This window comes from Pogoniulus pusillus, chromosome 18 (genome assembly GCF_015220805.1).
Source record: "Pogoniulus pusillus isolate bPogPus1 chromosome 18, bPogPus1.pri, whole genome shotgun sequence".
NCBI classification, from domain to species: Eukaryota; Metazoa; Chordata; class Aves; order Piciformes; family Lybiidae; genus Pogoniulus; species Pogoniulus pusillus.
Window position 1 is genome coordinate 19,555,290 of NC_087281.1, and position 23,035 is coordinate 19,578,324.

Consider the following 23,035-nt stretch of genomic DNA (forward strand, 5'->3'; position numbering starts at 1 on the left):
ACCGGCCACTTGTGCACCCGTCTCTGTATCTTTCAGGTCTGCTCTGCTCTGCGTCTGGTCGAAACCTGGGCTTGTCTGAGACTTGAAGACACCGCTGCAGCAAACAGGCACACTTACTGGCTCATTTCAACTGCTTGCTAGTTGTTTTTAACTATAGAATCGTAAGTATTTTGAAATCTTGCCAGCAGACCAAACTTCCAAGGAAGAGAGCTGAGACTTTTCTGAAAAGATGAGCCCTGCAGGCCCATTTTAGCAGCCTCAGAGGGTGGGCAGACTTTGTACAGTAGTCTATAAACTTTTTTAATCCATTTTTATAATTGAACATGAATGTCTTATTTACAGACAAATACCAATAAACTTAATTGGATTCTTACTTTCCTTGTTCTGCCCCTCTGAATTCAAAGGAAAGCATGTGCATGGGTAAGAGGGAGAAGGGGATTGTTTCTATGTCCCCCACAAGCAGGCTGTGCTTTTGTTTATAAACTCATTACCAGAGTCTACCTGGGTATTTAACTTTTACAAGGTATTGTCACTATAAAAGTGACAGTCCCAACAACTACTCACCCATCAGAGAAGTGTAAGAGTGACTGAGAAATATTCCATATAATGTGGATGATGTTTTTTTTTATCCACTGGATAAAGCCTTTAAGGAACCCTCAGTTAGTCCTGATCAGCCTTTAAGTGAGGTGCTCAGCTCTCGGGACTGAAGTGGCAACGCTAGACTTTTCTACCAGCAATCTCAGGACACCAGCTGAACTCTGCTTCAAATTATCAAAGCTGGAAACACTTGGACGATACATTGGGAGGGCTTCTTCCTGATAAACTGTGCACTTGTGATTTTAAAAGTTGCTTTCCAAATACTAGCCTCCATCAGAAAGAATTTACCTGAATTGTTTGTAAGCAGTGTTAGATAAACTAAGTACACAAAAAAGTTTCTGCAGTTGTTATCTTCAGTGTAGTTGTAGAATTGCAGTAGTAAAGGGGAGAAAAGTACAGTTTCCCATTGATAAAGCTACCTCAGCCAGCATGAGCACATGACATGTAACAAAACTAGAAGTAACGGCACATGGAGTAAGTTACCATTTGCTGTGGGACACACAATCTTTCCTTCCCTTGTATTTCAAGAATTATTAGTGGTACAGCCCTAACTTCAAAGTGGGTTTTCCTCCCTGTTCCAATTTCCTGCCATATTAAACTGCCAAACACGTCTCATTACCTCCCTGAACTATTTCACCAGTATGACAATACAGCTGCTTAAACCGTGTCACCAGTAGGACAATAAACATGCTCTCTGGGGTTTTCACAGTAATCAGGCTGACAATTTGTTACGTCTCACTACTTTATGGTTGGTTACACAGGTAAGAATATACATTTATACACGTAGGAATATGCAAACTTCTTTCTTCATTGTATTTTTTTATTATTCCACAGCATAAATCTGTATTTAAATAAGAGAAAGTGCCTACAGGCTATATGCATAAAGGGACTTGGGCACCTACTCCCACCAATTAGGTTTCACTGAGATCCTGAAGTTGCCATGCCTCAGACTGGCACAGCTGGACCCTCAACCTTTCTGGACCTGCCTCACCTGCCAGGTGGCTTCTGGTGGCTGTGTGCAGAGCACTGCTGTCAGCTACGTGCATTGATTTCAACAAAGCACCCTGGGCTGCGAGGATACACAGTTAGAAGGAAGTTTTCATACTCTTCCCATACTTCTCAATTCATTATGTTCCTGGGAGTCTAGAAGGAATCAATTTGTAGCAATTAATTAGTCATTAGGCACAGATAGTACCAGGTCTACCTCTCATGATCAATCCTCTCCCACCTTCTATGCAGGCATGAAAATGCTTAGTATTACAAAGTTTACATGTCCCAGTGCAGGTAATCAAATCCATGAACTCCTACATCTGTAGCCAGAGCAAGATCCTGTGCCTGCCCAAACATTCCTGCTGCTGCTGCACCAAGTCCAGATGATGCCTGTCCTTCTAGTGCCACTTGGGCATGGTCTTTCCTATTACAAGGTGGAGGAGGAAAACATAAGAGGTTGGGGAGGGAGGGAAGGGGAGGATAAAGACCTTGAGGAAGCACCTCTCTTCCAGGGAGTTCACGTCTGAGAACTGAGCTAAAACTCAGATGGCAGATACTTAATGGACACTCAGCCCTCCTGACTGGCTGGTTCAGATAGCCCTGGACCAGTCTGCAGGCTTCAAAGAGTCCCACCACAAGGTGCCCTGCAAATTGCTTCTTCCCATTTTTCTCTCTCCTTGCTCTAAGACATTACCTAGCTATGGGTCGGCAGGCTATGAATTGCACTAGAGGACAAATCACTTAAATCGTGGTGTTCTGGCACAAATTCAGCCCTGGCTAATCATTATTTGAAAAGTGTAACCCAAATTTACAAGTGACATAAACCTTGCAGAGTTAACACGAACCGCCTGTATGCAAACAGCCTGGCTCCAAACCACAGATACATCTTGCTTAGTCAGAAAAACTTGCTTGTTTGGGCTTTTCTGACAATACTGTAGCTTAATAATTTACAAGCTGAAACTGATCACCCAGTATTGGAAATATACATCACAGCAAGTTACAATTAGGACTTCACAGCAAATAAAGCTTGTAACTAAACATGCACAGATCATTATATATATACAGTGATAAAAAAATAACCATGTACATTTTCTCGTAAGAAGAAATTAAGTAAATTCTTTTGTGCATTTCAGGATTCAAACATCTAACCTATATAAAATTACTTGGAAATATGAAGTACATATTTAACCCAAAACTTGAGAAATCTTTTGTAATCTGCAATATAACCTTCTCATTTCAGTTTTTCTTTCTCTGACACAGAACAGCTTAGGAATTTTACCCTCCAGGATACTCAACAGTAATGTGCAGATATAAAAAAATACGTCCTTTGTGGCAAGCTTGAACATATATACACACACACACACACACACACATATATATATATATATTTACAAACCTCCAGAACAAATTAGCATTAAAAACCACAGAAGTAGCAGATTGACATAGTGCTTTATTTAAGCTGTCTGTACGAAGGAAAATAATGTGCATCCCTATCATATACGTGTAAAAATACTAAGGATGTACAGTGTACAAAAACAGTTTTCTTGTAGTTATTTCACATCCTTGTGGGTCATATACTTAAGGAAATAAACAGTTTAAGTATGACCAACAGCAATATGGTTTCTTGGGTTCATAGTCGTGTCTGCTTAATATCCTTAACCATATGACTAGATCTTGCATGGATCTAATGAAAGAACTAGCAAGGTCAAGAAATGTCACAAACTCTAAAGCTACAGGGAGGTAATTCAATTACCAATTTAGAGGTTTTTATTTAAATAAATACTTTACATTTCATGCTTGCCTGTAATGCACTACCAGGAGCAAGATAAGGAAATTCTACTGTAGACAGTACAAACAGTAGCAGCAAAGTGTGTACATTGAGGTGTAATATATAGACCCTGCAGTTAGTAAGGTAAGACCTTACTTTTGTACTCTAGGAGAAGCACATGGCCCCTGCAAGAACAGTCAGCTTTAAGAAGCCGCAAGGAAAGACGGAAAAAAAAACCCCATAAAACAATACTGGAATAAATGTTCTTTAAGCAACAGGAATGTACTGGAAGATGGATTAGTGTGGAAAGCAAAGCTGTGTGCAAAACTGCCAAAATCCAAATAGAAATGACCTATTTCCTCCAAGATGGCTGCAGTACAAGAGGGCATACTGTATGTCATGGAAGTCAGTACAAGCTGGAGTCAAAGTCTGAAATGTACTGTGCTTGAAAAGCTCACTGAGGTAACCAGCCACCACATCCTGTCCAAATCCAACCACAACTGCAAACAGCAAAAGAAGAGCCTAAAAAAGTTTCTCAGCACCAAGCAGTGCTTGCCTATCTTTCAGCTGTTTCTAACACTGGTAAGAGAGACTCCCTCAACCGTGGGCAGCACGAAGTGCCTGCTGACTCTCTCTGTGGGATAAACTTGATCAATAATGTTTTGGAAGGCAGGCACTACTATGCAAAGTGAAGTCTTAAAAGGTTTTCAAATAATCCCCCAACAGGTGTTTACTGCAAACTGTATTCTAACTAGCTACGAGACAGTGAGCTAATAACCACAGGGCTTCTTCTGCACATGAGGAATGGCTGGCCAGAGGCACGGTCCCAGTCGGTCATTAGCTAGCGGTGCCCTATGTCAAGAAACTTACTGCTATTACAAGCTGAAAACATGAGGGAAAAAACACAGGCATGTAACACAGATCTTTGAATTGCCATAGTCTGTAAGTATGAGGCCTTCGCAGAGAACTAATTAATGCCCATCTATAAAGTATTCAGTTACTTCAGTCACTCACTCACTCCATCAGTGTAGACACCTCTACGCTACTTACTGGTGCAGGACAGACCTGCGACACGTTTGCTGTGCTCCTCTCTCCCTGTAGAGGGACAATCTCTCCATGTGCTTAGTGTTACAGGATGAGATCCTATGTAGTTAGAATCTACATCATGATACATTTCTGACTGATTATCCATCTGTTGCTAAGGAGAAAACATGAAACATGAAAAATTGTCTAAATTAGTCTGTGTCTTTAGCTGCCTTACTAAAATGCCCATCTACCCCTTGGCCATCCCAGCATGTGCACTGCCAGCAGTGGGCTTCATGCAAGGGCACTCAACTCTCCACATCAAGAGGCTAAGGCATCAACATAGGAACATCTCTCCTTTCAGAGTCACCTCATTCACACAATGCAACCAGGAATACTCCATGATATCACAGTTTTCATGGGAGCTAACAAGATCCAAACACAGAGATACTTAGAATGATAACCTCAGGGAGTCAGGGCTTGCAGATGTCATTAGCAAGGGCAGGTACACACTAGCAACTGCACCGTGCAACCTCCCGACTCCTAGCACCAAAGGGTTTATTAGTAAGATTATCATTGCAGCAGATCAAAGCTAAGGTTATGCACACGTTCTGTTAGCTACAGATCTTCGGAAATGGAAAGACGTCTTCCAATCACCAGTGGGGTGTCTCTCGTGATGTTTGCCATCAGATGGGTACCACGGTTACACGTAACATGCTGGGTTTCAGCACTCTTTTGGTTGAGGGCAAGCCTTCCTTGAGAATGGCTCATCCCAGAAATTTACTATTTTAAAGTGCTTTTCTTGGAATCACTGTGGTCTCATTGTTCAAATGCAATTCCTTCATATAGAACAGAAATTTCTGTTGTGCTGTCAGGCTCTTATATTAACGTTTATCCTCAATGCAGCACAAGACGTAGCTTTTTTGTCTGCTTGTTTTTAACCCTTTGACACGTGAAGTTGGAATTCCTCACTTCCATTGCCAAACAATTAAAAGCCAGCATTTCATACACCAAAATCTGATTCTAAGCAGTATGTACAATTTCAGAGCCTTGTTAAAATTTCCACAAGGGAGAAAAGTGCATTATTCCCTTCAGCTTGTACAGTCCTTCCATATAGTACAAAATTAACTGCTGTAAGCCTGTTCTATCTAAGATGTAGCAGCATTTGCAAACATGACACATACAATCCTTATCTCTAAAAATAAATACTACTGCAGTATAACCAAAACCAACCAAACAAGAAAGAAATAGAAAGGAATATTCAGAGTTAAACACCTGGAGAAAAGGCTAATTCACAAACTCAAATCAAAAATGAGTAAGGCAAACACCTGTTTACCTTGGTGCACACATTTTGGTGAGAAGCAATACCATTATGCCTGTCTACATTCTTCAGCCATCAGAGGTGATGTATATCATGAAAGAAAAAGAAAAGCATGAGAAAGATGTTACCTGGTGCAAATTATAAGACCCCTTAAACAACTTGAACTGCTGCTTTTATGCCTTCATTTCTTGCATGTATAATTTTCGATTCTCCGTGATTGCACATGAACCTGGAAGTTCTAAGTGGCAGGCTGGGTGAACCCAGCCCTTCTGCGTCTTCTGTAGTATCCAACAGGAATTAAAAAATAATATATATATATTTATATATATCAACAGTTTAAGTCCTTCTCTCAAGACATTTCCCAAACAAATTCCAGCCAGATGTTAATGACAGAGACCTGCTTCAAGTAATGATATGCCTAACAAAAACTTTGCATATGTACATCACCACCCCTATGTTTCCTTATTCTAACCAGCACAAACAGATGCAAGATGTTATAGACTAGTCTGCTTAGACTAATTACAAATTTGATTCATCTTCTGGAAGAAGATAAGGTGGACCAATACATGTTTTTGTTTAGCCTCCACTGTGAGGAAAAATAGATGACTACTTGTGCACAAAGTGTACAGTGCTGAAGTCAAGTCATCTACCTCCAAAGTAACTTCTTGACGTTGCTATTGTACTGAGACACTGGGCAGCAGCAACAGCAGGAGAGCGTAGTAGAGAAAATCTCTTATTTCATGCAAAACCAAAATGGATTTTATGTAGGTCTGGGAAAGAAACTTGTTCAGTTTGGAACGGTCTCTGAAAGTGCCCCTGCTATCTTAAATAGTATCTAGCACTGGTGGTGATGTTCAGGAATCATTTTCAGTGATAAACCTAAGATGACAGTGAAGCAGCAGAACAAAAAAGTTATTCTCGTCCACTTGCAGAGTAGGAAAACTGGGGGAAATGCGGCCGCCTCTCATTGTCCATGCAGTCCATACCATCCTCATCATCTGCACAAGGGAGAATTTCAACATGTCATTATATGTGCAGCAAAATCCTATTACTCACCTCATAGGCACTACATCTTTCAGGGTTCAATGCTGAAGGTAAAGGCACAAGTTATAGTAAGACAGATGCCAGTCATGGAAGCTCATGCACCTACTGCCCTGGCCCAGATGCAGGACACTGCACTTGGTCTTGTTGAACCTCATGAGGTTGTCTTGTGCCCACCTCTCCAGCCTGTCCAGGTCCCTCTGGATGGATCCCTTCCCTCCAGCGTGTCTGCTGCACCACACAGCTTGGTGTCACCAGCAAGCCTGCTGAGGGTGCACTCAGTGCCTCTGTCCACATCACCAGCAAAAATGCTGAACAAGACTGGTCCCAGGACTGATCCCTGAGGGACTCCGCTTGTCATTGGCCTGCACTTGGACATGGACCTGTTGACAGCCACTCTTTGGGTGTGTCCATTCTAGGCTAAACAAAACATGCCAGCACATCTAGATTCTAGCAGCATCGAAGACAACTGCTGACTGAAGGAGCCTGTTTCCATTTTTTCCATTCCTGAGTTCAGGAAATCATAATCTCACTATGGATATATTAAAATATTCCTCAAATTTGAAGGGAGCTAAAAGGAAAAGCAGCTACAAATGCAGGCTCTATGTGTTTCCATTCTTAAGTATTGTTTTTCAGTGAACTATTTTTTACAATATTTATTGGGATCAGAGGAAACAAAGACTAAGCCAAGTTCATAAATATTTGTATTTACATAATTCCTGCATTGCCAATGGAAACCAAGCACCAGATGTTGCCCTACTCTGAGAATCTGGATCTACATTCTCATATGGACATTTTAACAGTGCTTATCATTAAAGACTGCTATTGAAATTGTTGCATTTATATGCAACCTTTCAGACTTACACATCTCTTTTATATTCAGATCTATATATATAAAAATTAGGGCCAATGCAGCTCTGGGCAACTGGTATGATTAGGCTGCTTGATTTCAACAGTGCCTCTCAGTTCTGGAAGTTCAAATACCATCTCCCTTTTACAGTGTCAATTTAAATTAGGTTAATGTGCAGAACCTGAGGTTTTTTTTTGCTATCACTTTCATTGCTGTAGATACAAGATACAGTTTCAGTATTCACTTAGCATTTGTAAAACTTTGATATATAAATAACTGACCTAAATGGCATGAAAATTACTTCTGCAATTTCTATGGTAACTTTCTGATGCCCAGTTTCCAATCCCTAAAAGACATTTTAACCCCTCTTTACATAGTCACTTCAGGCCAAGATGCAGACAATACCATTACTTGTAGATTTTAAATGAAAAGTATCTTAGAATAATTTCCTCTTGCAATACCCAGAAAAGGAAAAATCCCATGTGGTCCTTGAACCACTGCAGCCAGCACACTAAAAAAGGCTGCAGTTTTCCAGATCTACTTGGCACAATAAGATTCACCTTTGTGCTGCTGGCAATGCTGCTTACTACAGCCTCAGGTAAAGCAGCGCTGCCACCTCTCTAGGAGGGACTCCTATATCAGGCATGCCATAGTTATCTCTGCGCTGCTGCTGGTTAGGACCTCTCATTCTAGCATTCTTATGACTAGGGTGGGCCAGCAGCCCATGCCAAGTTTCATGCTGCAGTAGCCAAACCATTCTCAGAGGCCAAGACAGATACTTTAGGCAGGTAGGTTGTTTCCCTGCCCTGGTACTGATAACCTGTTCTAAATCCAATAAATTTAAAGCTGAAGTCTTTGCAGTATAAACATGCATTGTATTGCTTCAGCCTCAGATGGAGAAATAGCCATTGTCACTGCCTATGTGATGTTTCAAGAGATCTGGAGTTTATGATGCTGAATCTACAGACTCCAAATTAATTCCAATTTTATCATATTACAAACACAAATTTTTATTGAGATAGATGGAAGAAGAGACGTTTGTATTTTTCACAGCAGGAAGACTTAAAATCACTTAAATGATTATTCAAACACTAAAAATGCAAAATCCATATAATCTCCAGATCCACATCCTTGAACCCTGGGAATGCTAAAAACACCCCAAAAAAGAACTAGCACTGTGAAAGGCTGATCAATCTTAACTGAAGCCTTCACTGTCTGCCTTTGTAATCTTCCTTCCCATCCTCCAATTAAAAAAAAATAAAGTAACACTCTCACTTAGAAAGGAAATTTTCCTAAGAACTCAGCAGCCAGATTTTAGCTGTTCTGTCTTGATAAGTAACTGTTAAGCTGATTCATGTGTGCGTAGTAGAAGATTCCAACAAGGAAACTCCGTGCAAGGTCAGTGCAGCAGTTACATCTAAATCAGTAACTTCGTTTAAGAGCTCTTCTGAAGCACAGGACTTGATAGGAAATGTCATTTTCAGGTAATTAATAACTACACAAGAGACATCCACTTGTCTCTAGCAGCTTTTTTTCCCCCTTCTTTTTCTTTTGGTCTTCAGAGTGTTTTAAAATACACCTAACTCACTAAACCTACACAACCTACTGAAGCCACTACCAGTGTCCACATACTTAAAGCAGTGTCTGGGTTTCAAGTACCTTAACAAGTAGAACTGGGACCTTGACTGCCAACCAGTAAACATTTGAAGCTTGTTTTATCTTATTTAAAAATAAAACATAAGCAAAAAAGTCCTAAAAAAAAAACCCACACCAAAAACACCTTCAGAACCCAACTCAGTGATCTAATATTCTGTGCTTTATAATTGTTGCTTACTTCATACTTAACTCTTTTAAAGAATACTGTCATAGAGAACTCTGTTACAGAGTCCCATATGAACTTTGTTTTTTCCATTCAAACAGAAAAAAAACCCTTACACAGTGCTTCATTATAAATGGATTATGTTAAAGTTAGGGTTATTTCTGACTTACATTTTTCAGGCGGCGTTATTGTAATAGTCTGAGCTGTAAATTCTTCATCAAAATACCTGGTGTCTGTCTCAGACGTAACTTGAGGTTTAAAAGGAGGTACAAGCTGAAAGAGACCAAAAAGCAAAATGGAATCACTATACCTGAAGGCAACCAAACTACTACCAGGAAAAACATGTGAGTTCTGTTTTACTACACTCTGGATCAAATAAGTAGGTCTGTGGAGAGGCAGCTGCGAGTTGCTAACTTCTAGTGCGAGATAGAAGCCACTAGAGTCAGTCCCAAAAATACGAGTTCAGAGTCTAGGCAATATCACAGCACAGCTACATTCCCAGTATCACTCACAGGACTTGCAGGCAAATTGAGCTGATTGCCTTCAGACCATTCTAATTACCCACACAGATGTCAGGAAAGGTACCTCTAGGTCTTGCACCACAACTGGGTGATACAAACGGCTACAGTAAAAAGCACTACACAGAGAGCAAAGTAATGATGATGCATTTTTATCACTATTTTCAGGGTTAAGGTATCTGAACTTACTTTTAGAAGTGTTTATGTGAAAATAAATGTTATATTTGAAAAAAGGCCAGTTCATGCCTAAGTGAGTGGATCTAATCCTGCCTGCTGCTTTCACAGTACAGTGCAGTATTTCCTAACAGTAAATCACAGCTCACAGGCAGGGCTTCCTTGCCCCTTTTCTAAATCCATCCCAGCTCTTCACCTTTTTGACCACAACACCCACCAACAGGCCAAACATTTTCACTGGAGGGCACGTTGGTATGGAATATCATACTGCATGGTGCCAGCCCACAACAATACCATGGTTTAGTATATATTATATTGCTAATGGTGGTGGGGTGTTTGACAATGCTTTGGTTAGTACTACAGTGCCACTTCCTCATATGCAATTTAACATGCACACCTTCAAGATGTGTATCAGCTTCTATATACCAAATTACATTATGGCACACCAGTATCATCAGACTTTGCTTATATTATCTCTCTCCTCAATTCCAGAACACCAACACCAAACAATGAATTTATTCCTTTACCCACTGCAAAGGGAGCAGAGCTGCTGTTAAACCCCCTCCTCTCACCAAGTTCAATGCAACAGACACAATTTACAATGCACAGTGTACATTGTTGTGGCCACCACTGCACATCCAGTTTTCAGCAGCTGAAGTAAACGTTAGGTAATTTGAGTATGGAAAAAAATATAAACTTTCATGTTATTACAGCTGCTATGTGAAGAGAAGGAGAAAACACTCACTCTGCAGTCTTTGAGAACTGTGATTTAAGCCAAAATAGTTAATGAAACACAAGAGAAAGGTCAGGGTAAGATCATAATATATAGCAATGTATGGAGACAGTTACTCTGGGAAGATACTGTTTGAGACAGAGTCAAGTGCTTTACTAAAGTCTAGATAAAAGAACACTGACAGCCTTTCCCTCATCCACTAAGTGGGTCATCTTGTCATAGAAGGAGATCATGTCCATCAAGCAGGACCTGCCCTTCATGAACCAATGCTGATTGAGCTTGATCACCTGACTGCACTGCACATGCTGTGTAATGGCACTGAGGATCATCTGCTTCCTAAGTTTTCCTAGTACCAAGCTCTGACTGACTGGTAAGTCTGCAGTACCCTGGATGCTCCTTCTAGCCCTTCTTGTACGTGGGTCTCACATTTGACAACCTCCAGTCAACTGAGACCTCCCTGGTTAGCCAGGACTGCTGATAAGCAATTGAAAGTGGCTAGGTGAGCACTTCCAGCACTACTCTCAGTCCCCATGGGTGTATGCCATCCAGTTCCATAGACTTGTGTATGTTTAAAGTGGTGCACAGGTCTCTAACCATCTCCTCTTGGACTACAGGGACTTCACTGTGCTCGCCCGTCCCTATTTTCCAGCTCAAGGGGCCGGGTATCCAATGGCCAGCTAATCTAACTGTTAGAGACTAGTTACAGAATCACAGAACAATTCAGGTTGGAAAAGACCCTCAAGATCACCAAGTCCAACTGATTACTCTACAAGGTTCACCATAAATTGTATCCCTAAGCACCACATCCAAATGACTTTCAAACACATCCAGAGTTGGTGAGTCAGCCACCTCCCTGGGAAGCCCATTCCAATGCCTGATCACTCTTTCTGTGAAAAAAAAAAAATTCCCAATATCCAGTATAAACCTCATACAAGCCAGGATGCTTCGGATTCTTTGCCACCTGGGCACACTGCTTGCTCATATTGAATTGCTTGTCAGTTACAACCCCCAGGTTCCTCCCTTTCTGCTATATAGCTTTGCAGCCACATTTCCTCAAGCCTGTAGCATTTCTTGGGGTCGTTGTGCAGGACCTGGCATTTGTCCTTGTTGAAGCTCATCCCATTAACAGTGGCTCATCAATCCAATCTATCAAGTCCTGTAGAGCCTCCCCCTACCCTCAGGAAGATCAACACTACCACCTAACTTGGTGTCACCTGTGTACTTACTGATGACACACTCCATGTTTTCATGAAGATCATCAATAAAGACGTTAAAGAGAAGAGGTCCCAGCACTGAGCCCTGGGGGATACCACTTGTGACTGGCCATCAGCTGCATTTAGCTCCATTGACCTCCACTCTTTGGGCCTGTTCATTATGTCTACTCCCTTCCCAGTGCTAACAAATACATTTGTTAGTGTTCCCTACTTTGCTTCAAGAACAATCAGAGGCACTCTCGAAAATCAGAAAGAGATACACTTATCTCAGTCCTCATTTCTGTATAGCTTCTTTTTTCTTTCACCCATATTACATGCAAGCAGAAACCCAGGCTTCTCTGAAAGGTCTGGATCTCCTCTGCCAAGAGGCTACTGCAGTGCTTCAAGCTGCAGTTCCAAAGACACACCAAAACTCCTCCCCGTAACTTTATTTTTTGTTGGGTGAAAGACCCTAGACAGAACATCCAACAACTTAAGCATATTTCTGCAAGCCAAAAAAAAAAAAAAAAAGCTAAAACAACTCTTAAATAAGTACCAGAAATTTCAAAAAGCTTCCTGTTTCTAGCTAACTGCATATCAAATATTTTATTTAGAGGTATATGGGCTTTTGATGTCTTCAGAGTTTGCCAAACTATTCAGTTTCTCATGCTCAGGCACAGAGATAAAAACTCATCAGGGCTGAGATGATCACAGGAAGAACCTGGCACAAGCTGCTCTCTTTCATATGCCCTCATGTGTTTTCTGCCAAAAATAAATACTTCTGATCACAAATGCTAACTACTATACATTCTTCATTTAAAGGCAATGACCTTCTCTGCTCCACTGTGCCATATAATATTTTATTATCATTGTGTAGTACCAAATTAGTTTAAATAGTTAGCAGTATCAGAGAGCTAATAATTCCATTTGACCACTTGGATCCATTTGACCTGACAAAGCTATTGGATTTTTTTGCATTAAATAGTCTGAGTTTACAGATACATAATTCTGTCTCTAATAAGAGCAGTAAAGCAATAGCCTAAGTAAGCAAATAGATACTTAATCTATAGCAAAAATGATAACATTAATGGCCCAGGAGCAGAGAGCACACATGTACAAAAGTATCTCCCAGCAAATACTTGGAATACAGATGATTTTTTGGTTTCTGTTACTCTCAACATGAACTTCAGTTCCTTCATTGCTAACAGAAGCACATTCCTGAAATGCAGCCAGAAAATCAGTGTTTCACGGTGAGTAAATCTCAGACAAGAATACTGTGAAGTATTTTCACTATGCAAATAGTTACATCAGCTACCATTTTCATTAAGTGACCTTACTACTGAAGATTATACCACTACTAATAAACAGCAACAGAAGCAAACACAGAAAAGAGTTATTTGAAAATCATATTCCTCATGGGTTATTTTGGAATACCAAACCCTCAAAAATTCTAATAAGCACACTCAGTGAAAGTTCATTAACCTTATTATTATGTTTGAGGTTTATATTTCAGAGCACAATCTTACACTCTGTGTATTTCAGAACTGATAAGACTGTGTGTGCAGAAGGAATAACTGGGTATTTTAACCAACCAAACAAATGGTTTTATTATAGGAACAAACCTGGTTTTTAATTAAAGAGCAAAAGATGCTGCCAGAAGTAAACTTCATGAGTTATTTTACCATAAAGAGCACACTGTGTGTCAATACTGCACAAAAGCAATTCCTATGATCCTTAAAAGTTCAACTGAGGAAATTCAATTAAATTTCTGCTGGTAAATTTAGCTTCTCAAAGCAAGAGTGGGCAGAGTAATCACTGACTGACTACAATTTCACCAGTTACAATACTCCATTAAACCATATCCACCTCCATGAACATAAAGCAAAACTACTTGCACTTATGTCTTCATATAAATACATTAATATTCATTTATATAGTGTTATATATATGCATTTACTTATACTTACAAAATGCCTTCTTTTTTTCACAGCTCAGACTAAGATCTTGATTGAAAGACATTTGCCCTGTTGATTTGTAAGGACTCAAAGTGTGTGCTTAAACATTAAGAATATCTGTATTTTCTTAACTAAATATTATGCTGAATAGAGTGTAGAATTGAAATATCTATTTCTAATATAAAGTAACTAAGAAACCTTTTCCAACAGAGCAAGAGTAACATAACTTTTTCTTTCACACTCACTCCTAACACACTGCAATCAAATCAATTTTGGTGTGGGTTTTTTTTGTTTAATTTCCAAATTTCATAAATGTCCTCAATTTGTATTTTGAAATTTCACCCTCAAGGTGTTTCTCTACCATCTCCTTACACAGCCAAACAGTGGTTGAGCTCATACACCAACCTCTGATTAATATACTTGCTCTGAATACTTATTTTAGAGTTTCTCAAATGCACATGATACTGCCAGGGAATAAAAAAAATCACACTTCTATCAAGTAACTTCAGAGTACCATATTTTGTATCACCACATACAGGCTCTTATTTCAATTTTAGTATTTGTCAGAGAAGTACCACACTAACAATCACACATTTTTAAAATTCCAGTTCAACAACAACTGAAAAAACAGTTTGTATCATTGACATTGTAGTATAAACATATTCTGCTCATTCATATGTCTTCCATTTTCCTTTTATTTGAACAAAGGAAAAGAAAAAAAGAGGAGAAAAACCTATCTTTTAAAACTACACAGCTCAAGTGTCAGATTAACAATATAAGACAGATGAGAGGGAAGGAAAAAAAACCAAAACCCATCACATTATCAAAATAGAAGAGGATTATAGCAACAAGTAAATTCTGAACACAACTATAGAGATAAAATCAGCTTCTGTGTATAAAACAACTGAAGTCAAATTCAAGTTTCACTATTGAGTAAGATACATTTATTTTCTAAAATCATCTCAAAGGTATTCATCATTACAGGAACAGGACTGGATTCCAATTGAATCCTCACTACTTGCTTTCTCTACAAGCTGTTTTAGCTCAGTGTTCTAATGCTATTTTAACTTTCTTAGGTATTTCTTTAAAAATAAGTTTGAAAATTACTTCTACTTAAATAAAAACAATCATAAAGTACATTTTTGTCAAGAGTCCCTTCCAATTACTTCATCTTCCTATTTCCAGAAAACAACTTTTCAACAGAAGGCCAAAATAGAAAGAGAATTCCAGATAAACCTCCAATACATTTTCTCACATTGTCTTGAGACATGCAACTGTTTTTCTCTTGAAAGACCAGGAAGAAAATAATTAAAAGTTATGGATATTTACATAATAAAATACAAATATTTGATGAACTTAGGTTGGTTTGCAAAATTATTATGGGAACATGAAAAATAAAGTAATCAAACCTAGTTCAGAATGACTGTGCATTATTAACACAAAAAGTTGCACAGGGAAACATGACACATTTCAGAGAGCTGCAGCTCTATGACTATCAGTTAAATCACCTTGCAGAAGCCAGATTATTCAGTGTCATATAAAGACATACCTTTTTATCATATACATCTTGCCAGTTTACTCCAGCAAAGAAACTATGACGCATGATTTCTTTTGCATCATCTGGGCCTCCACCAAGTCTAAAGAGAGTGGGGAAAAATATTAAACAAGCATTATTCTTATAGGGAGATCAAATGACTGAAAAGGGTGGAAAACTGACTGTTTTTTTTTAACTATCTGGGAACAACTGTCCCCCATTTAATACATCATTTTCACCTGTTTAATATGAATTCAGGTGAGAAAATGTGATAGTAGGAGTATCCATATCATGGTCTACTCTCGTTATTCAAACTACAGTGTTCACCGTTGCCCACCATGAGCTTTTTAAAGAATTCATTTATTTCAAAAACATACTTAGGTGTAGTTTTCTTGAAAGACAGACTAACATGCTGGCACTACTGAAAACCAAGAAACAAACAAGCTGACAAACAATGCTGACAAACCAACAACTTTGTCAAGGAGGTGCCAAGCACTGAATCGATATCATCACACATCACTTTTATAGCGTTCACTGTTGTTGCATCTGGATGCTGTATCAATTAATGCATTACTATAAAATAGCCTCAATCTGAGTCAATTGGTATAAATCAATAAAATGTAGGCCTGTTGAGAAGGTTATTTAAAGGCTATTGGAAACAACCACACTATCCACTGTGGCCCATAGCTGGTCAAAGACAGACTCTCTTCTCTGATCAGTCATCTTAGGAAGTGAATTCCACCTACTTTGGGTCAACTTGCCCAAGTGGATTTGAGTGATGCTGCCAAAAGAGGAAAGTCTCACCTATGCCCATACCTCTCCCCTCTCACTGGCATCTACAGCATCACTTATGACTGTGAGCTGAGTCACAGCCTGGAAGAAAACTAACCTCACTATGAAAAAAATAAGGAAGAATTAGCCATTTCTTGTTGCATCAGCAAGTGAAATTTGACTCAACAAGTTTAGTGAGCCATCCTGAGCTGCTGCTGTTGTTGAAAAAGGACATATTCATCCAGTGAGGTGAACCTCTGCCTTTTTCAACAGTACATGGACTCTCAGGACTGCTCAGCTCTCACCTATCTTCTTCCCGAGACTAACTATTCTGCTGGTCTAACAAAGAGAAGTTGCAACAGAACAAAAACCTACTCTTAACAGAACAAGCAGCTCATACATGTTAACTATTGACAAGAAGAGTGACACAAGCAGTTTATGTTTCATTAAAAGGAACTGGTAAAGATGTAATGAGAAATTATAAAAGCAACCTTTTAAGCAAGTTAAATTCCTCTTTAAAGTATTTATTGCAAGGAGCAATGATTTCTACAACCAAGAAAGAGAATCTGTATTGGCATTATGCTGCTGCCAAATCACAAAAATATTCTGGAGCTGTATTCCCCTTTGTTTCTCAACTACTCATAAAATTCCCTACATTTCTGCAAAGCATCCCAGTTAGCTGGCTTGCTCCAGATGTCTCTCAGTATCTTCCCATCCAGCTGCTGAGAGAAAGCTGAGCTGCAGTTAAAAAACTCCGTGCTCCCAATCTGTTTAGCATTAGCTGGCACCAGAACTTGAATATGAATAATCTCATGAATTTAAGTCTGTAATAAGACTACTTCCTGTAGAGATTAATTACAAAGAAGTGTATTTTCAATTATAAAGGTTAATATATTTCATAGGTCAGGTTGTTTGGAAGTTAATATGCATTAGGAGCTGCTAAAGGAACATATTTTTACTCTACTCTCCATGTATTTGGCTGGTTGGTCTATGTCTGCTTTTATTGTATACAGTAAATTCAGTTAAACAGGCATGGCTGGGCAGCAGCAGAAAGGCTGACCACTTGCATTGCTCTGGCTGTTGCACTTGGCTGCACGACAGCAAACGTTCCAGAAAGACTTTGTTATTAGTCCTGCCCCGAACGCCAGCAAGCAATGCCCACTACCAAAAACTTCTTAAGTTTTGGATGAAGAAGAACTAGAGGGGACAGACAGGAAAAAGAATGCCTGTAGCATTGAAACACGCTAAGAAACTTGCGTGCACAACAGAAATTTGGAGGGAAAGAGGGGATCTAAAGACAAATCTCACTGGTTTACAAAGATCTGGTTTGGAACCAGAGGGGACTAGACACTGCTGGTCCAGTGCAGGAGTCATGGGAAATTGGCTCTCCCAGGCAACAATCCCAGAGGGAAAAGCCCATCACAAAAGGGCAGAGGCAGTAGGTAGTTATACTTGTTTTCAAACTACTGTGTTTATATTTCAGTCACAAAGCGACTAGTCCTCATAGTCTAATATGTGATTCATTTATGTGTGGCTATCTATACAAGTCTTTTGGTATGATCACTTCCAAGCAAATGTGCTGTAGTCTTTGTGAGAGACTACAGCCAACTCAGGGTGGGTAGCTATACTCTGAAAAACAATTGAGAGTTTTCCCTTTGTTTCAGTACACAGACTAAACCTGAAAAGATCCCTGTGTTTATTATGAATGATTTAAAAAGCATTCTAATCCACATGGGCTTTAACCTGTTCCTTAGAGTTACTTTGCATATCATTGCTTTATCGAAGAAGTGGGAATCTGAGATTACATGGCTCCATGTGACACTTTCCTGTAGCTGACAGGAAGACCAGGCACCACTGGCCTATTTTCACATTACCCAGTCTAATGATTTCTTATGCCTGCATAGCCAAGTAATTTCACTTACCGCTTATTTGGATCCTTTATCAGTAGGCCTGATAGTAATGATTTTGCATCTGCAGACAGAGTTCGAGGAAATTTTATGTCTTCCATTAGTATCAGTTCAAATAGTTTCTCATGATCTTGGTTGTAGAAGGGCAATCTTCCACACATCATTTCATACATGACAACTCCTAATCCCCACCAGTCCACTGCACGACCATAGTCATTATCTTCCAACACCTAAGACAGAAACCATAACCAGCTGTAAGACTCGAGCTATTTGAGACATGACCATTTCCATGTATTTGATGCATCTCTATATGAATGTGTTTCCAAGACTTTAAATCTTACAGTGTGCTAACAAAGACTCCCAGACTTGACTCAGTATGAGAAACTGCACAACTGACACGCACTCGAGCTCACTCAAACTCCAGCTATACCAGGGACTATACTGATAAAAGCAAAACAAAAAACTGCAAATGACCTGCTCAAAATCACCATGACTGCATTTCCCCCTTTCCTTGGTTCTCTATCTTCCCATTTAGAGTGTGCACAGCTTTAGGAAGAAAGGGCATCTACAAGCACTACTCCCTCAGTCAGCACTCTTCTGGAAGAAGTGAAGCATCTCCTTGCTCAGTCACTTTCCCTCACTTTACCCCACCTGCAAGTATAAAGCCTCGAATTTAGAAACACTTTAACCCTACTAAGATAAGCTTAGCTTCTTTATGATATCTGTTTATATTAGAAGTTCTCAATGCGTTTCTCCTGACAATTTGTTTCATTAAATAGTCCAAACAGCTGAACTGTGCTAATGCAAAGAAATATGACAGTGTTTATATGACAACATGTTTACTATGATACGATGTTTGTATGATAACAGAAATGCAACATGTATATAATTTGTTAACATAATTCCTTCAATGTTGTACATCTAGAAGCAAGCTACTATACAGCACTTCTCCCAGCAGTCACAGAGAACTGGAACAAAGAATCTAAGCAGCGTTTATTGATCTTAATACATCTTCATGTTAAATGAAGCCAAGATAACAGCAGCATAATCCTATAGTGAAGCCATAAGAAATAAGGAAACAGAAGGCAACTGAACATATACATGTATTGTTCCCATTGCTGTGAACTTAGAGATCATCTTTCACCTAAAAAAGGTGCAACACTTAGAAGTTCATAAATGGCTAAAGAAGGCACTATAATTTTACGTGTCAAACTGCTGCAGAAAGATCTATTAAAGAGACAAAAAGACTTAAAACAAAAAAAAAAAAAAAAAAGAAAAAATAATAAACGCAGAGACCAAACAAATGCAACTAATAGGTTTGGACTCTATTTCTAAAGAATTAAATAATTTGTTATAAAGAATCGTTCTATACCAATAAAAGCCAGAATCTGAAAGGCAGCACGTGTCATTAAAAACAAAGAGCACAACCAAAATCAAACTATGACAAAAAATTAATCCACAGAAAATAAAATGTTTTTTACAATACACAGACACATGCAATCAGCACCATGAAGAACTTACCCAGATTCAAATATTAATTAGACAGACATCATTTAGATAGATAGCAGTGAAAATCTGGTGATTTATTAAAGTCTCCAGGCTTTAATAAATAAGGCAACCTCTAAGAGATCATTAACCTTTTTCAATAAGTGCATTATCTTATGATCGTTTAAAAAGTGTGAGATGACTTCCAGTAGCTTCCTCTGAAACGGGGGCAGACACAATCCTCACCCATCTGAGGACACTAAGTGGCCATAATCATGTCACAGGACACAGACACTACCCTAGCCAGTGCTGACAAGGTTCTTTCTCTCCCCTAGCACATCCAGCCCTGCTCTGAAGTACCTGGTAAATGCTATTAGCAGAAACAAAACGCAGTCTGATCCAGCACGGCAATTTCAACAATCTCACAGTAATTAATTCATTCATATTCCTGTCTTTCACTGTCCTTAAGGAAATCAGTAGTAGAAACATGATGAAAAGAAGTATATTTAAAATCCTACTTGTGTATATAAGACTAAAAAAATCATAAATATTAACACATTAACACGTACTGTTCACAACTGTGCCAAAACACACAGGCTCCTTATATTACTGATATCTCCTAATAGAGGGTGAAATTTTGGAAAGTGAAAAACACAAGAAATTAGCTGAATAAGTGCAGTTGACAAAACTAACTAAAATAACTCTTGCATTTTAAAGTTAATTAAATGCTTTAAGAGTTTGAGCATGTTGCAAGCTATTTGCTGAAAAATTATATGAAATCTGTGATACCAATCTTTAAATCTTCTGCCACGTAATAAAAGCATTCTGTGGTTTTTGGTGCTGTTTTACTGTTTTTCTTACCTTCTTCTGAAGCTGGTACAATACATAAAATTGCAGGACAGTGGCACATTTTTTTTGGTACAAGTTAAGGTGTGGTTTGTACGTGAGATTTGTGAAAGGCAACAGGAGGATAAAGCATCTCATCCTCAGAACAAGGCAAACCACACGGCCAATAGCTAAAGCAAAATGTGTCTGGGGCTTTACCTAATTTATGCGGGACTTCACCTAATAATAATAAAAAGTATGAGCAACCTTTTGCTGCATTCCCACAACAGCAACAAAACAGTGTTACAAAGAAAGAGCCAAATGTGATTTTTAACCTCTTTTTACATAAAATCATAAAAAAGCATAAAAGCTGGATTAACTGCTTCCCGAACCCGCGTATCACCAGCCGGGTTCTCATCCCCAGCTGGCAAAACTGGCAACTCTTTATTCTTGTTTAAATACCTGGTTTACAGCCAGCCAGACAAGCAAGAGCATCAAAACTGTTTCATTTAGGCAAAAGGAAAAGAGCTTGAAAACAGTGCAAATAAAGCAAAATGCATCTTGACTTATTTTAACACAAATGTAATTAGATGGTGCATGATGCATTCATAGTAAATACACACAAAAATTCATTTGAAGTCATTTCTACTTCTTATGGGGTTAAGAAATTGCAGGATTTGTAGACTGTGACAAATCAATGGAAGTGCTGGTGTCCAGCAGCTCCTACAACCAAATCCATACAATTAGGGCAGGCATGAGACCATGTCTATACCCACAGCCCTGGCATTACAGAATCCTTTCCAAACTATTCTTGGGTTTGAGGGACTTGGTTTTAATTACACAGAATAGAGGTCAAGAAAGCTTCAATTCAGTGCTAAAATGAACATAACACACAGCTGCAGACTTTGTATTTATGAATAATTCAATCTTTTGCCTACCATGAGGTGGATACCTACATTCAGAAATGTCTCCTTTGGTTGTGAGGACTGATACTGCTGAAGAAATGACCACTGGCTTCACAGTTTACCTTACCTTACCAAGGCTATGCAACACATTGCATCAGAGAGTAGGCCAGTACTAAGAAAATCAATGGAAATAAAAGCTTTCCCCTGGGTTCTTTTTTACCTGAATCAAGATTTCTGCCATAAGCCACATGAACAGCTGTAGTAGCACAAGTGAGAATACCAAGGCAGGCAGCAATGGAAGCAGTTTTGCTATAGAAAGAATTGCGAGTCGAACTAATTCTGCCCCAAAGTTAGGCCACAGAAGTTACACCGACTCTGTGTCCTACTTTTTAGCCATGAGTTGCCCAGGGCAAAAGGAGAGAAAATGTATTCTACCCATTCACAGTATCACAGTATCACCAAGGTTGGAAGAGACCTCATAGATCATCAAGTCCAACTCTTTACCACAGAGCTCAAGGCTAGACCATGGCACCAAGTGCCACGTCCAATCCTGCCTTGAACAGCTCCAGGGATGGAGACTCCACCAAGGAGTAAATAAAAGTGCTCCACACTGGATTCCAGTAAAAGTATACAAGTAAAAGGAATACATCCTAGGAGTAAATAAAAGTGCTCCACACTGGATTCCAGTAGAAGTATACAAGTAAAAGGAATACATCCAAGGAGTAAGTAAAAGTGCTCCACACTGGATTCCAGTAGAAGTATACAAGTAAAAGGAATACATCCAAGGAGTAAGTAAAAGTGCTCCACACTGGATTCCAGTAGAAGTATACAAGTAAAAGGAATACATCCAAGCAGTAAGTAAAAGTGCTCCACACTGGATTCCAGTAGAAGTATACAAGTAAAAGGAATACATCCAAGGAGTAAGTAAAAGTGCTCCACACTGGATTCCAGTAAAAGTATACAAGTAAAAGGAATACATCCAAGGAGTAAGTAAAAGTGCTCCACACTGGATTCCAGTAAAAGTATACAAGTAAAAGGAATACATCCAAGGAGTAAGTAAAAGTGCTCCACACTGGATTCCAGTAAAAGTATACAAGTAAAAGGAATACATCCAAGGAGTAAATAAAAGTGCTCCGCACTGGATTTTGGCAGAAGTATTCAAGGAAAAGGAATACATTCACAAATTAGGCTCAGCTCTTCATCTGGACCTATCAGATCAAAAAGCTTCAGCAGGCCCAGGAGCACGTCAAACTATGCTCCCCCCACGCCCCAAATCCAGGCCAGCCGCAGGCTTCAGCGGCTGAGTGGCACAGCTGGAAATTCGCTGCCAGCCAAGGCCAGCAGAAAGCCTCTCTCCCCCACAATCCCTTAAGATAACGGCGTGCACATTCTGAGATGGAGAGAAGAGAGAGGGGAGAGCATGAAAATTGGTTGTGCACTCTTAAATAGAGACATACAGAAACACAGAAGAGAATAACAAACTACAATTGCCTGGGACAGTCTGCCCATCCCCCTGAGACTCTTTAGCCGCTGGAGTACTCTCCTTTATGGTTCTAATAATTAACCCTTAATTTCCCGTAACCTACAAGACTCTGCCAGTTACTCCCACGCACCCAGACAGCTGCA

The 23,035-nt window shown here is 39.3% G+C and overlaps 2 protein-coding genes across 6 annotated transcripts in view; one reads left to right on the forward strand and one right to left on the reverse strand.

Annotated features, from left to right (window-relative positions):
- SDCCAG8 (SHH signaling and ciliogenesis regulator SDCCAG8) overlaps positions 1–1,309 on the forward strand; it is a 111,214-nt gene extending 109,905 nt beyond the window's left edge. The window contains exon 18 of the mRNA XM_064158653.1: positions 37–1,309. The gene's annotated coding sequence lies outside the window, so the exon portion shown is untranslated. The remainder of the gene's footprint in view (positions 1–36) is intronic.
- Positions 1,310–3,017: 1,708 nt separating this feature from the next.
- The window catches only part of AKT3 (AKT serine/threonine kinase 3), a 151,263-nt gene continuing 131,245 nt past the window's right edge, over positions 3,018–23,035 (reverse strand). For all 5 annotated transcript variants that reach the window (XM_064158656.1, XM_064158654.1, XM_064158657.1 and 2 more), the window contains 4 exons: positions 18,210–18,424; positions 15,532–15,619; positions 9,580–9,682; positions 3,018–6,697 (listed from right to left, as the gene is read on the reverse strand). In XM_064158656.1, coding sequence (XP_064014726.1) covers positions 6,612–6,697; positions 9,580–9,682; positions 15,532–15,619; positions 18,210–18,424 — 492 coding nt within the window. In that variant the 3' untranslated portion in view covers positions 3,018–6,611. The remainder of the gene's footprint in view (positions 6,698–9,579; positions 9,683–15,531; positions 15,620–18,209; positions 18,425–23,035) is intronic.